This window comes from Scatophagus argus, chromosome 13, assembly GCF_020382885.2.
Source record: "Scatophagus argus isolate fScaArg1 chromosome 13, fScaArg1.pri, whole genome shotgun sequence".
Taxonomy (NCBI): Eukaryota; Metazoa; Chordata; class Actinopteri; family Scatophagidae; genus Scatophagus; species Scatophagus argus.
Window position 1 is genome coordinate 14,237,680 of NC_058505.1, and position 13,932 is coordinate 14,251,611.

The 13,932-nt window shown below is 42.1% G+C and overlaps 2 protein-coding genes across 2 annotated transcripts in view; one reads left to right on the forward strand and one right to left on the reverse strand.

The window, feature by feature from the left end:
- dnah9l (dynein, axonemal, heavy polypeptide 9 like) overlaps positions 1-2,037 on the forward strand; it is a 34,057-nt gene extending 32,020 nt beyond the window's left edge. Inside the window, exons 86-90 of the mRNA XM_046408689.1 lie at positions 64-246; positions 389-504; positions 790-902; positions 997-1,137; positions 1,296-2,037. Of these exons, the coding sequence (XP_046264645.1) occupies positions 64-246; positions 389-504; positions 790-902; positions 997-1,137; positions 1,296-1,543 (801 nt within the window). The 3' untranslated portion in view covers positions 1,544-2,037. The remainder of the gene's footprint in view (positions 1-63; positions 247-388; positions 505-789; positions 903-996; positions 1,138-1,295) is intronic.
- Positions 1,757-13,180, reverse strand: LOC124069420 (mitogen-activated protein kinase kinase kinase 10-like). The gene is made up of 11 exons (XM_046408581.1): positions 12,721-13,180; positions 11,070-11,157; positions 8,876-8,977; positions 8,114-8,179; positions 7,966-7,994; positions 7,712-7,849; positions 6,788-6,874; positions 5,494-5,568; positions 5,250-5,356; positions 3,364-3,544; positions 1,757-3,273 (listed from the first exon to the last, which is right to left on the reverse strand). The coding sequence occupies exons 1-11, from the start codon at positions 12,877-12,879 to the stop codon at positions 2,293-2,295; spliced, it is 2,013 nt and encodes a 670-aa protein (XP_046264537.1). The 5' UTR covers positions 12,880-13,180; the 3' UTR covers positions 1,757-2,292.
- Between the last annotated feature and the right edge of the window lie 752 nt (positions 13,181-13,932).

Genomic DNA, 13,932 nt, shown 5'->3' on the forward strand with positions numbered 1-13,932 from the left:
CAAGTTAAATTACTTCTATATAGTTGGAACGCAAACTTAGTGTCACAAACTTTGCTACCTTAGGTGAAAACCATTTTAGATGAGGTACTGGAGAAGCTGCCAGAGGAGTACAACATGTCTGACATCACCTCTAAGACAGCTGAACGATCCCCGTACATCCTGGTCTGCTTCCAGGAGTGTGAGCGCATGAACATACTCATCTCTGAGATACGGCGCTCGCTCAAGGAGCTTGACCTGGGACTCAAGGTGCACTTATACGTGTGTGTGTGTTTGCATGTTTACATACAGCACAGCCCTCAACATCTCAGTATTGTCAAATTAATTATTAGAATCGCTGCTTCAGTTTGTGTATTTATGATGATGTAACAGTTAAAGATGTCTGTCAAAGGGTGAACTGGCCATCTCTTCTGAGATGGAGAAGCTGCAGGCAGCCTTGTTCTTTGACAACGTCCCTGATACCTGGACCAAGCTGGCCTACCCCTCCACCTACAGCCTGTCTATATGGTGTGTGTGCGTGTGTGTCAGCATGTGTGGATGTGAACAGGTGTTGATAAAGTGGTGATACATTTATCATGTTTCTGTTTGGCTTTGAGTATAATTAATTGTATTAGCCATAGTATATGCACTTACTGTGTGTTCAGCAGAAGAATATATTTAACTGTTTGAGATACAGATACTGGCATCACAGATAGATTAATCCACCTTCAGTGACTAGAAGAAATGCACGTTATTTTTTTGCATCAAGAATACTGACATTATCTTAAGATCTTTTCTGTGTGTGTGCGTCAGGTATAATGATGTGTTGCAGCGTTGTAAAGAGCTGGACAGCTGGACTCAAGACCTGTCTTTACCTAGTGTTGTCTGGCTGTCGGGACTTTTCAACCCGCAGTCCTTCCTCACTGGTAACACACATTTGTCTGCACTATTACAAACTAGAATATTTTCACAACTCTCCCCTCATCTTCTTTTTTTTTCTTTTTTTTTTTTGCTTTGCAGCGGTGATGCAGACTCTGGCACGTAAGAACGAGTGGCCTCTGGATAAAGTGAACCTGACAGTGGATGTGACCAAGAAGTTTAAGGAAGAGTTCAACCAACCAGCCAGGGAGGGAGCATACGTATATGGACTTTACATGGAAGGTATTCAACAACTGCTCCTCTTTCTTGTTGGGCAACAGGGAGAGCCATTTTACTGATCCCTAAGCAAGATACTTATCCTGTCTAATTTTGTGTAGTTATGTTCAAATGTTCATATTTTAAGCATCTTTCCTCTCCTCTTCACCTGGATCCTTTCACAGGTGCAAGGTGGGACACTCAAGCTGGGGTGATCACTGAGGCCCGACTAAAGGAACTGACCCCAGCCATGCCAGTCATCTCAGTCCGAGCTGTGCCCAATGACCGCCAGGAGACCAGGAACATCTATGAATGTCCGCTCTACAAGACCAAGATCAGAGGACCAACATATGTATGGACTCTCAACCTCAAAACCAGGGAGAGGCCCGCCAAGTGGGTGCTGGCGGGAGTGGCTCTGCTGCTCAGTGTGTGAAAAAGAGTTCAGAGGTAAAGATTCAGAAGTTAAGAGGGATTTTATTTTATTGGGTAAGATAGGCGTGTTACTGTGTGTTAAAAAGGGGTATCATCAGCTTACTTGTAGTTCTTACTGTTCCATTTCTAAGTTTCTACACATAATGCATTGCATACATGTACCAGAGGATGGAGGCTTACTCTCTGGGAAAAAAAAAAAATCACAGGAATGGAATCAGTTTCTTGTCTTTTTATTGAAAAATGATAAAATATACAGAAAGAAAATGCCAAAAAACTCACACACTAGATCACAGTTAGAACTGATGAAGTCAAAGCTTGTTTCGAACAAATCAAACCTACAAACTACAAGATACTTTATAAGCAGGGGGGAAAAAAAGACGGCTGCCTCATTAGTGCGGCATTCAAGTGTATTGTTCTGTAACACTTGTACAGTATGTTATGTCGCAGTTTTAATAGCACATTAAATTACACAGGTGAAGTCATTCTGACAACATGGCAAGACAACCACTAATTGTCTTTTTAATCCTTCCCACTTCACAGTACACATGGGTGAAGTATTCATCCATTCGATAAAAAAATTAACAAAAACAATGTGTGTATACCAGCTCTTTATCAACAGTAGATCCTAATGCACATACTGTAGCTCAGATACTGTATGTGCTAACAAGTCAAAATCATTCTGGTTTGGCCTCTGTGTGTATTTTCCATGTGTGTGTATGTTGTTGTTGTTGTTGTTGTTGTATGTATTTTCTAGTCACTGTCAGACCAGTCAAGCTCCATCATGTCCATGGCTGCAGTAGCCACGTTGAACTTGGTTCCGTGTCGCACGCTGCAGCTCTTCACAGAGTTCTGATTGGACGAAGAGCGCATGCTCACCTGCACCCCCGAGTGACCGATGACCCCTACTTCTCCTCTAATCTTTTTGCTGATGGCCTCGCTGAGGTCGCCTCTGACTCCCTGGACCACGACTCCCATGTCACTCCTATGACCTCTGACCCCCACCTCACTCCTGACACCGTGACCTACAACCTTCATCACTCCCAGGTCACCCATGTCCATGTCCAAGTCACCTAGTTTCTCCATCTCTCCCATCTCATTCATGTCTAAGGACAGCATGTCCCCAAAACTCCCGTGGAGACCCTTGAACATGGTCGGGAGCCTCCCCCCTTCTATCCCTCCCTCCATTCCTCTCTCGTCTAGCCTGTCCCCAATTTTTTCTATCTCCCATCCTCCCTCCTTCTCCCTCTCCCCCTCCGCCTCCCCAAACCCGCCTGAGTATCCTCGAACTATGGTGGTCACCCTGCTCCTCTGCATCCCTCCTCTCTCCCTGTCCCCCTCCTCCCATGTCCTCTCCTCCCTCTCCACTACGCCACCTGGGAAGCTCCTGAGTGTTACCTGCACCCTTCCTCCTTCCAGACTCCCACTCTCATCTCTCTCCCTCTGCCCCCAGCTTTTGTCCTCCATGGTTCCTTCCTCTTCCTCGTCCTCCTCGCCAAACCTGCCGTGCAACCCACGGAGCATGGCGTGCAGTCTCCCGCTGTCGAGTGAACCCATCCCCCTCTCCAGCACCGCACTGCTCCCCCTCTCTGTGTCTCCGTTGCTGAGTGTGCGGAGGAGACAGCTGACGCCAGCGCTGCTGACCCCAGCGCTGCTGAGTCCTGTGCTGTTTGAGTCATGAGAGTGTGAGCGGAAGAAAGAGCCAGAGGAACCAATCGACATTGGTGTGAAGAACTGAGGGAAGGAGAGGACGAGGGTCAAGATCATAAAAAGCTATTGTTTATTTTGAGGGTTTCTGAATAGGTTTACTCTACGTGCACTTACTGGTGAGATGTTTGAGCGCTCCATGAGTAGGGAGGTCGGACTGGGAGTCATGTTGGACCTCTCCATCAGCCTCTCCTCCCACAGTCTGAGCCTCCTCTCCCTCTCCTCCAGCTCCTTCTCTTTGGAGTAAAGCTCCCTCTCCAGCTTCCTAAGTCGCTCCAGAGTTGACTCGATTTCACACCTACAGCATGTTCACAAGCAGAATCATTTGTATCATTTATTGTGATTTTGTACATGCAAATGTGGCCTAGTGTTAGCAGCAACTTTACAGCAGCCAACGTAGTGCTGACAGATTCAGGTTCAGAAAACTACACAGGAGAAAGATGAAATTTTCAGTGGTGCATGTATGTGCTGTTGAAAACATGTAAGTGTACAGTATAAACCATCTACTAATTGTCACACTTTTTTTTACTGTTAACATACAAGAAATCAGTGCAGGAAATCATGCAGTGTGTGCATTGATGCAGGTCAGACAAACTGCAATCTTCAATGCCACCACAAAATGTCTTTCTCAAGCTTTTTTAATTTCTTTGGCAATAGCATTGTGGGAAAAATACTACGCATCCAAAGCATGCTCAAATCACTTATTATACTATATATTCTCAGTTTTTCAGTATAAATACTTTAGATACTCAAAACATGCTTAAATACTATGTAATATGAAAGTGGATCAACATTACTGATTGTAACTGCTGTTATATTGCTCATAGCAAAGTTGCAAGTCTGATACACTGGCAACGTTAAAGGGATATTCCCATTTTAAAATCACTATATTCTGCAAACTACATAACATAATATCTTTCTTTTCTTGACTATTTCTGCAGGAGACAGTATTACTAATAATTTTATATTTTTGTTTTACTATAATTCCATCCATAAGTAACACAGGGACAAAGTATATAACTATTGTGTTCATGGATTTTTTTTGTTTGTTTTTGTAATAAAATATCTAAAAGCCAATCTTATGAAATGGGGAACCACGGTCTAGTTTGTGCAAGTTTAGGGGATCTTGATAGGATAAAATACTGTCTGCTACCACAAGAGGTCACTGTGAGAGTTGATGAGTGAAGTGTCCATGAACCTGCATTCACAAACACAATCAACTCTCCTAGCAACTAAAAATAGACAGATGTGACGCAGAGCCATACCTCCGCCTGTGTTCCTTCCATATCTCCCTATTCATTCATCCCGCCCCTTCACCTCCCTCACTCCTCCTTCCCTTGTCCAAGTTTTTCCAGCCATACCCAAAACTTCACTCAAAATTGATTGCCTCGCTGTACTCATGTTAAATATGCACAGAATCTCACACCTTCTCTCCTCTGCTCCATCCACCACTTCTCTCCCTCTCTCTCTACCCTGTCTCACCCCAGTCTTCCGACCATTTTTGTTTCCCAGTATCCTCAGTGTTTCCCTTTTCCTGTGTTTTAGATTTCACATGCCCCCCAAACATTTCTGCTCCTCCCTAAACTTCTCTTCTTCAGCCTTCAGCCATCCACCCAACCCCCTGTTGTTCTCCCTGTGGTGGAGTGAGGGTAGAGTGGAAGAGTAGAGGAATCTCTTCCATGGACACTTTCCAGAGGGCTTATTATAGACTGAAGTAGAGCACAGGGTCACATATTCAACTTCTCTCCTGAGCTTTAGAGTCCACAGGGTGTGTGTGTGTGTGCGTACACACATACATACTGGTATTTGTGTGACTGTGCTGAGTTTGTGTCTATGCATTTGGAGTTTTACTTGGAATACAGTAAACCATATACTGCATTTGTCATTCTGACAAAACACCAAGATTTTACCATATGCTCTTAGATACTTAAGAAGATGCCTCAGTCTCAGACACACTGTAGATACACGATACACTCAGTATGCATGTGCGGTTGTGTATGCACCTCCACTGGTCCTTGTTATGTAGGAAAGAGTTACACTGGTCCGGTAGCCTGCTGTCGTTTGCCATGGTCTCCAGGGTTACCAGCACCTGTTTGAACTGTGGACGCTCCTGTAGGTACACATGTGCACATGAGACTAAATGAAAAGTTGACACCTGTTTTTCATATCCTTAAAAGTATACATGAGACATAGAAAACATTTTTGTATTAGGAGATCAGCACTTGTATCCTTGTTCATTTAGTTTACCTTTGGGTCTGCTTGCCAACATTTCCTCATCAGCTCTGCAAAACTTGCTGGACAGCTGGTGGGGATGGTCAGCCTCTAGATAACCAGACACACAAACACATAAGCAAAAGCCTTTACTTTCAGTCCATTCAGTGTGCAAACACACTATCAGCTCTGTGAGGCTGTGCTTCAATACAGTGGAGTTTGAGCTACATGCTAACATAAGCATGCTAAATAGCTCACAATGACAATGCTAGAATGCTCATCATCATAGTTTAGTGTGTTAGCATGTTAGCATTAGCTAATTAGCAGTAAGTGCAAATACCTGTTGATGGCACTGCCTGAAAAATCATGGGCTCACCAAAGTTACTACGACCCGTTATGAGAAAGAAAATCAGTTATAAGTTTTATACTCCTACTCTCAATGAAAGTGCTTCATTAGGACTGCGTGGGTATGATTTGATCAGATTTTATTGACATTGCCCTGAAAGCACAGTCAAATAGCCCCACTGTTTCTTTCTCATGTGTAGGTGGCATCAAATTTTCCAATTGAGTCTCTGGTGTCCCTGTTCATCTTTGTATAATATGCGGTAACAACGCCGAACCACACCATGCCACCAAAATAATGTCCCTGCATAAAAGATTCCAGCATCATCAAAGGTCCGAGGGAGCCCAGACAGCTCCATAGTACAACACAGTAAATGGAAACAGTTTTCTCTGGGGATTAATCCTAAAATCGATCACAGACTCTGAGTAGAGGGAGGGCAAGTAAAAGGGTCAGGAAGAGAGGTATAGCAATGGAGGGGAAAATAAGAGGGAGACTGGGAAAGGCAGAGAGAGAGACAGAGTGAGTTATTTAGGGAGAGTATTTGGAGATTAGCCAGCACCTTCACAGGAGTCATGTTCTCTGAGTTGTTTGTTAGCCCCTGGTGTGTGTGTGTGTGTGTTAAAGGAGATTCAGGCACGTCAATAACTGAAACATACTGTATAACAATCATCCCCCCCATCTCCCATAAACCTCTTGAATACCCCCCCCACACACACACACACACACACATCTTTAGTCTCTCTCTTTCTCCCTTCTCTCTCGTAAAGGGGGGTGGGAGGGTCTGGCTGAGCTCCACTGCTGTGCATCCAGGCCTTACAAGAGCAGAGGACTGACATCAGGCCTAAAAATACCCGGCCTCAGCCTCACCAGCTTGCAGTGGAAACCATGAGAGCATCGCATTATTCCTCCAGCCGTCTCAAACTGTGGTAGTTCTACATGTTGACAGTGCGTTCAGAAAGATGTGCTCACGTGTGTGTGTTGGGTTACCTCTTGTTTTTCCACCACCAGCCAAGCAACCTGGAGCCCTTCGAAACCTTTGAAAGGAACCTCCCGAGTCAGCATCTCCCACAGCACCTGGCCACAGAACAGACTGCGCTGGTTCATTTAAACAGACGTGATTTCTTGATGTGCTGGCAGTAGCCCCGAAAACTTTACGGTGGCTTTTGTTTAAATACTTCCTTTGTTTAAATACTTCGTTTAAATAGACGTAAAGATGACTTAAATTAAAAGGTACCCTCTAAATCAAAACACTGAATTCAATACAAATCATCGCATGCTAGCTGATAACAAATGGTGGGCTAGTTTTCAGATATTTTATTTTGAGAAATATAATTTACTTTTTGCAAATGAACCAAAGAAGTAAAACTTCCCAGATTAAATTTTGAAAGAAGCCAAACAAGAATTTTAGCTAAATATAATTTTTAAAACTGGCAAAAAAACAAGTAAAGAAGACTACAAATATGATCTATGCTCAGTACTGTTTTAGACTGTGACGTCAAAAACTTAAACATTGAGTTCATGTTAATAATAAACACATGATAATGTCATGTAAATAATCCAGCGCAAATGTTGCAAATCTTTTATGTTTATCAGTCCATCTGGTTACCTTTTCACTATTTGTTAAGTGTAATTATTGGATACTTTTGTACAGTTATGGTTACAGACTCTCAGTTCATCTTCCTGCACTAATAATAATAATAATCCATTGTAATTTACAAAAACAACAATTTTTTCCTTTGATTTTCTATAAATAGCACAGTAATTATTATTACTGTTATTATGAATTCTTTTAACCAAGATAATTGTGTAGAGAAAATCCAATATAATGACGGCCCTAACTGGTATTAAAAAATCCTGGGGTTCGGTTGCTGGCTGTACAACACTGATATGTGTACAGTGCTGCCAACTCACCACGCCATAGGAGTAGGTATCACAGGTCTCGGACACGGGCAGGCTCTGAATGACTTCAGGAGCCATCCAGGGGAAAGTGCCCACCACCGTCATATGGGTGGTGTGGGAGAGAAACTTGGACGCTCCAAAGTCGCAAATCTGGAACCCCCAACAGAGAGAGCAGTGAGGGGGCACGAAATGACCCGTGTGCCTGAATGAAACTGAATAAATATTATGAACACGTGGCTGTGCATCACAAGCCCACTGTTACAAACCTTCAGTACTTTGTCCGCTGTCATTACCACTGTTCAAAGAGAGCAGAGGAACCAGTCAAAATGTGTTACATTAAATATTATTTATATTATTAAGAAAAAGATGCAGAGGAATCTGAGGAATTAAAATGGGTTTAAGCTCATGAGTTACCGTTCCGTGACTTGAGGTCTCTGTGAATGACTTTGACTGGAGCTTCTGCGTGGAGGTAATGCATTCCTGGAAGGAAATCAAACATTACTAACTGGCAAAAATAAAAATAAAAAATTTACACCTTTTGATGTTTACTTTGTTTGGTTTTGGTTGCATTACTGTTCAACTTGAGTGCAATTTTACAATAAAATATTTTGGTTTAATCGCAGTTTCAGTTTAACTCATAAATCCACTGAATGAAATAGGATTTCAAAAAAACAGACATAAGATTTAACAGCTAAAATAAGGGCAAACTAGAAAGGACAACAAATTGATTGTATGGGTGTGATTGCGTATGATCAGTCTCGTCAACTGAAAAAATGTTCCTCATTTATGTTCTGTGCCCTCATTCACCCAGTAATCAGTAAGGTGCCAGCTGCCAACTTTATTAACTCCCCGGGTTTTTGTTTCTAACACATGTAACATTACGTCCAAAGTTGTCTGTTTTTGCTGCTGAGTATATTTATAGTTTTATTTGATTCTTTTGTTGGCAGCAATTAAACAGGCAAATGGAAAAAGCTTGTTGGTGTCGAACACAGAGAGGTTAGAGAGGGTGATTAAGAGGCAAATAAAAAGCTGTGTAAACTACTCTGGTACACACTGCTCCTGCCTCTGAGCTGCTTAATATCAGATAACATGTAATAATAATATAAGATAACTGATTGAACCCTGACACAGTGATGTTTATTATCATTACTGTTAGCATCATTCCTTCAGATGTACCTTTGGCTATCTGTATGGCCCATGTCATGATCTGCTCCATGTCCATTTCCTCACTCCGCTCACTGGAAAGGTACTCATACAGAGACCCTTCACTAGCATATTCTGCAAGAACACACACACACACACACACACACACACACACAAAGAGGCATGGGTCATTACAGGACAACAGGAATTATGTGGATACAGCAACATGCTGCATGAAAACAGTATGCTTTAGCATTTCACACTGGAAACAGTTGCATTTTATCTTTAGAACCTGGTTATTTAAAGAATAAATATCCAAGTTTATATAGCAGGGACTGCAGATATCACTCCACATATAAAAACTACTACGTCAGAACATTATTATGTGGCAGAAACATCACACGCAAACTAAAAGAGAAGCTACCTCAAATCGGTGGAAACACTCTTTGATTGTTTAATCCAGCTGTGAGTACACCTGACCCTTTTAAGTAAGGATGCACCGATGTCTGATATTTTTTCAAAAAGCTGTTTTGGATATCAGTAATAATGCGGACTGTTTATCCAGCTCGCTTCTTGTTTACCTCTACATGCCTGTTTGCGCTAAACATTTACAAGACTTACTAAGGAATATTTTGTATGGAATTTCTCTATGTACTGTACTCTAAATGGTGTGTACTAAACCAAAGTAAAACTCTCCCAGAAGAAAACATGAATGCTTTTAGTTCTATGTAGACCATAGGGTAGTGGTGCACTTCAGCCTCATGTGACCAAAATGTGTATTACAACAACAAAATAAAAACTGTCTGCCAAAAGTTCATTTTCACGAATAAAAAAACAATTAAAACAACTTGTAAAGATGATATGGGCAAAACCCCTTTTTCCAAGTCATAAACACAGGAGAAAAAAAATATTTAGATCAGACTTTAACAGATCACCAGAGTGCTTTTTTTTGTCTCATTTGCCTCTCAGGGGCTTCCATAGTTTTAATATTTTCCAGGTTACTTACTACTTGTGTGAATTGTGACTGAATTTATTTTAGTTTGCTTTGTTAGTTTGTTAGCTAGTTAGTGTGTTAGTTTTGACTTAACGGACTGGTTGCACAGCAGACTTTTTGACGTGTCCTAGAAGGAAACTCACAGCTGTATTAATGAGTGCTGCGTTCCACTTCGAGGAGGTCCTGCTTATTGTGCACGCTGGTTTTCCGTCCCTGTCACTCTTGATGGAAATGAGCCATTGTCACTGTTATTAAGTCCACCTGTGTTTTTCCTAATGTGACAAGTCAAAATGTCTGCTGGGCAGCCAGTTCACTGTGAGGTAAGTACAAAGTTGTTTGTCACAATTCTAATTATTTTAATAACTTAAGAATTTATAACTATGGATGTATTTGTTACATTTTGTTTTGCATTGTTACGCAGTGATTAAGTCAAGCCTGATGTTGCCTTATACATAAAAGAATGAGCTAAATAAACATTAATATTGGATTGATGCTCTGTATCTAAATTCACGTATCAGAATCTGATCCTTGGCAAAGAAAAAATAGGATAGGTGCATTTCCACTTTTAAAGGGCTGCATGTGCATTTTACTGGGAGCAAAATCCACCTCCTGAACCCGTTCTTTTTTTTTGCCTACTGTGCTTTCATATTTTTATACAAGTGTTGGGCTCTCTTAAGAGTGAGTGAGAATTGTTGCTGGACGAGTATGTAGTGACGTGACACTGCTTTATCTTAACCATATGATCCCATCCAGGATTACAACCACATCCAAACATGCTGGTCTCAGTTACAAATGTCCTGCCAGGAAACACAGCAAGAACCAACGCTGGAAGTATACACCAACACTTCAAAACACACACATAAACACTTGTCAGCCACTGGAACATGTGATAACGTGTCTGTAAGTGGCACGTCCAAGATCAAATACACATTACACATACACACACACAGATTGTGTACTTGTGTACTTGTATATCTCTTCACCTGATCTTAACATAATATCACTTACATCCATTAGTCTGCAACACCAAAGATAATAATACACATCTAAAATTGTAGAAAACATTTTCAAAAGATTACTCTTATCTGAATGAAAGTAGGGATTAAACACTCTCATAACCATATGTTCAGTGTGTATGTTCTTGTGTGGACATCTGAAAAGGTTACATGGATGTCACAAACACCTACATACACACACACACACACACACACACACACACACACAGGGACTGACCTGTGACAATGCCATAGTTGGGAGATTCCAGCACGGCTCCATAAAACTGAATGATGTTCTTATGACTCAGGACACTAAGAATCTCAGCCTGGATGAGGTGACAAGAAAAAGAAAAACATGGATAAGAACAATTATCCTTCAGTCTTCCAAAATCTGACACTGGAAAGGAAACATGGCCTTTAACAGAATAAAGTGCAACTCATTCATCATAGAACTAGACTCTTATGACTTAAAATCCAGTTTTAGAGGTAGTCCTGTCAGCGTCTCTGGACTGAGGTCTGAACCTTTTTCATACCACAGGTTGAGTCTCCAAACCTTCCACACCGGAGTGACAAACATGTCATCGGTTTGAACGTACATAAGGGTCATACCCTCCGCATACATGGAATATGTGACTGATGCAATATCAAACCACTGCCAAAATATTTTCTCAGTAAACATGTTTTCCTCCAAAAAGCAAGTTATCTTGTTGCTTTCATTCCCATGTGTGAGGTTATCAGTGTGTGCAAACATCATTTTGTGTGCATGCATATGCACAAGCAGTTTTGTACTTGTGAATGCAACTAATTTTTCAATTATTCATGTACTGTACTTCACTACAATTTTAATACACACATAGCTAATATGAGTTGTATTTCCATTTAATGCTACTTAATACTGGAAATTTTGTACTTTGAGTCCAGTACATTTAGATATTTACAGTGGTTCCTCTATTGAACACTGACAGCAGATATTCTGCATCAGTGCTTTTACTTTTGATGCAAATTTAATACATTTTGTGCCTAATATGTCTGTACTTGTACTCAAGTATAATGGTGATTCACTTGAAATTGAGTATTACTATAACGTAATGTTGTTACTTTGCCGACTTCTTCTACCACTGTGTGCATGCAGCATTCATGCAAAGATCCAAGCTGACTTTAATGTTCACAGGCAGCTCCATTTGACACAAGTTGCAGAAAGATTTACAATCTGCGGTTCTCCCATGATCCATCCATTAGTATTTACATATGAACTCTACACACTTTCAAGTGGGTGTGAGAAAGAGAGTGTGAGAGAAATAAGTCGACAAATCAGACTGCTGCTGTTACTTTACCTTGCATTGTTTAAATGTGCTTGTCCACAACAATTACAGCGTGCTTTCACCCACAGGTCACCCTAACTTTACACTCCACCAGCCCAGCATTAATAACGTGGAAGGAAATAATGTTTGGACTACGATCGGGATCACACTCATGGACAACCACCCGGGCCTCAAGTGCAGTGCACAGAGCCCCGGATGACCACACACCTCGTCCTAACACACAATGGGAGGAACAGGGGAGTGCTGGCATAAATGAAACAGCTCTATCTACAATGAGCTGGGGAGGAGGGGGATGAGGAGAGGTATGTATAAGATAAACACATATTCAACAGCAGACAACAGGGGAGGGGGGAGGGGGAAGGGAGGAGGGAGGGAGGGAGGGAAGGGGCATTGGGTGTACGAGTCCAAAGAGAATCTGGGAAATTAGTGGAGCTGTAATGTGCTACTTTGGATGTTAAAATGATGCATCTATGCTGCCCAAGTGTAGGATTGCTCTCTCTCTCTCTCTCTCTCTCTCTCTCTCTCTCTGTGTGTGTGTGTGTGTGTGTGTGTGCCCCCCCTCCTCACCTCTTTGTCAATCTTTAGAAGCTTCTTCACAGCCACTTCCTTGTCCTGGGAAATCCAGAGGGCTCTATAGACGCTCCCAAAGCTGCCTCCTCCACAGTTCTCATAGAAGAGCAGGTCCTCATGTTTTATCTGCACAAACGACGAGCCAGGGGACGACATGGCATACTGACTCACACAACGCACACAACCACACACATACACGCAGTCCAGAAAAAAAAAAAAAATGCCTGCACGGTCAACCACCGGCACTGCCCCGAAAGTATACAAGTCACAAACCAGCACAGAACGAGAGAAGAATAAGAAATAAAGAGAGGTGGAGTGGTTTCCTCCACTGGGTGGGAGTGGATGTTGTCAGTTAGCGGAACAGACTGTCAGAGAGTAGCAAGAAGAAAGTGCTGGAAAGAGAGAGAGAAGTTTGCTCCCTGTGAGTCAGGAGAAGTCAGAGCCCCCTCTGTCACAAATAGATAAGGTATTACATTGCCTTGTAGTGGCGATCCAGTGTAACTACAACATAGAGCACACACACACACACACACACACACACACACACAGAGCATAAAGATGAAGGGGAGGTGAGCATTTGAGTGTGCGTAAGTTATGGTTTGCAGTCAGTGTGTGTGTGTGTGTGTGTGTGAGGTCTGCCTGTAGCAGACGCACTGTTCAAATATGGTCACTGGCATCCAGGGCATTCCTTCCTGGATAACTGTGGCTATATAAAGCTCTCTGTACGCCACACACACACACACAGATATACAGCTCTGGCCTATAGTAGCGTGGCAGACATAATAAATCAGTTAGCAATGAGGGTGACTGCCACAAACACCTAAATCCATATCTCACACTCTGTATCTAAAAAAAAAACATACACATACACACACACACACACCCTGGGCAGTGTTACTCAACATGACAGGAATGACCCAGTGACATCATCAAGCAGGACAGCCGTGCTAACATCACTGAGCAGAGACAGGTGAGATCAGCTCAGGGAAGTTAGGGCACTTGTCAGTTGTTGACAGTAATGAAGTGCAAGAGGAGATTTAATGGTGATTCATTGGAGAAATAAAACATGACTCAAAGTCTGAAGGACTGCTAGCAGTTCCCAGAAAGTTGCCCTGATTCACTGCACCCCACAATACAAAAGTGTTGGGTAAGATAAACACTGTAAAGTGTGGTTTCAAGGTTAGAACTATAGAACTAAATTCAGAGGGG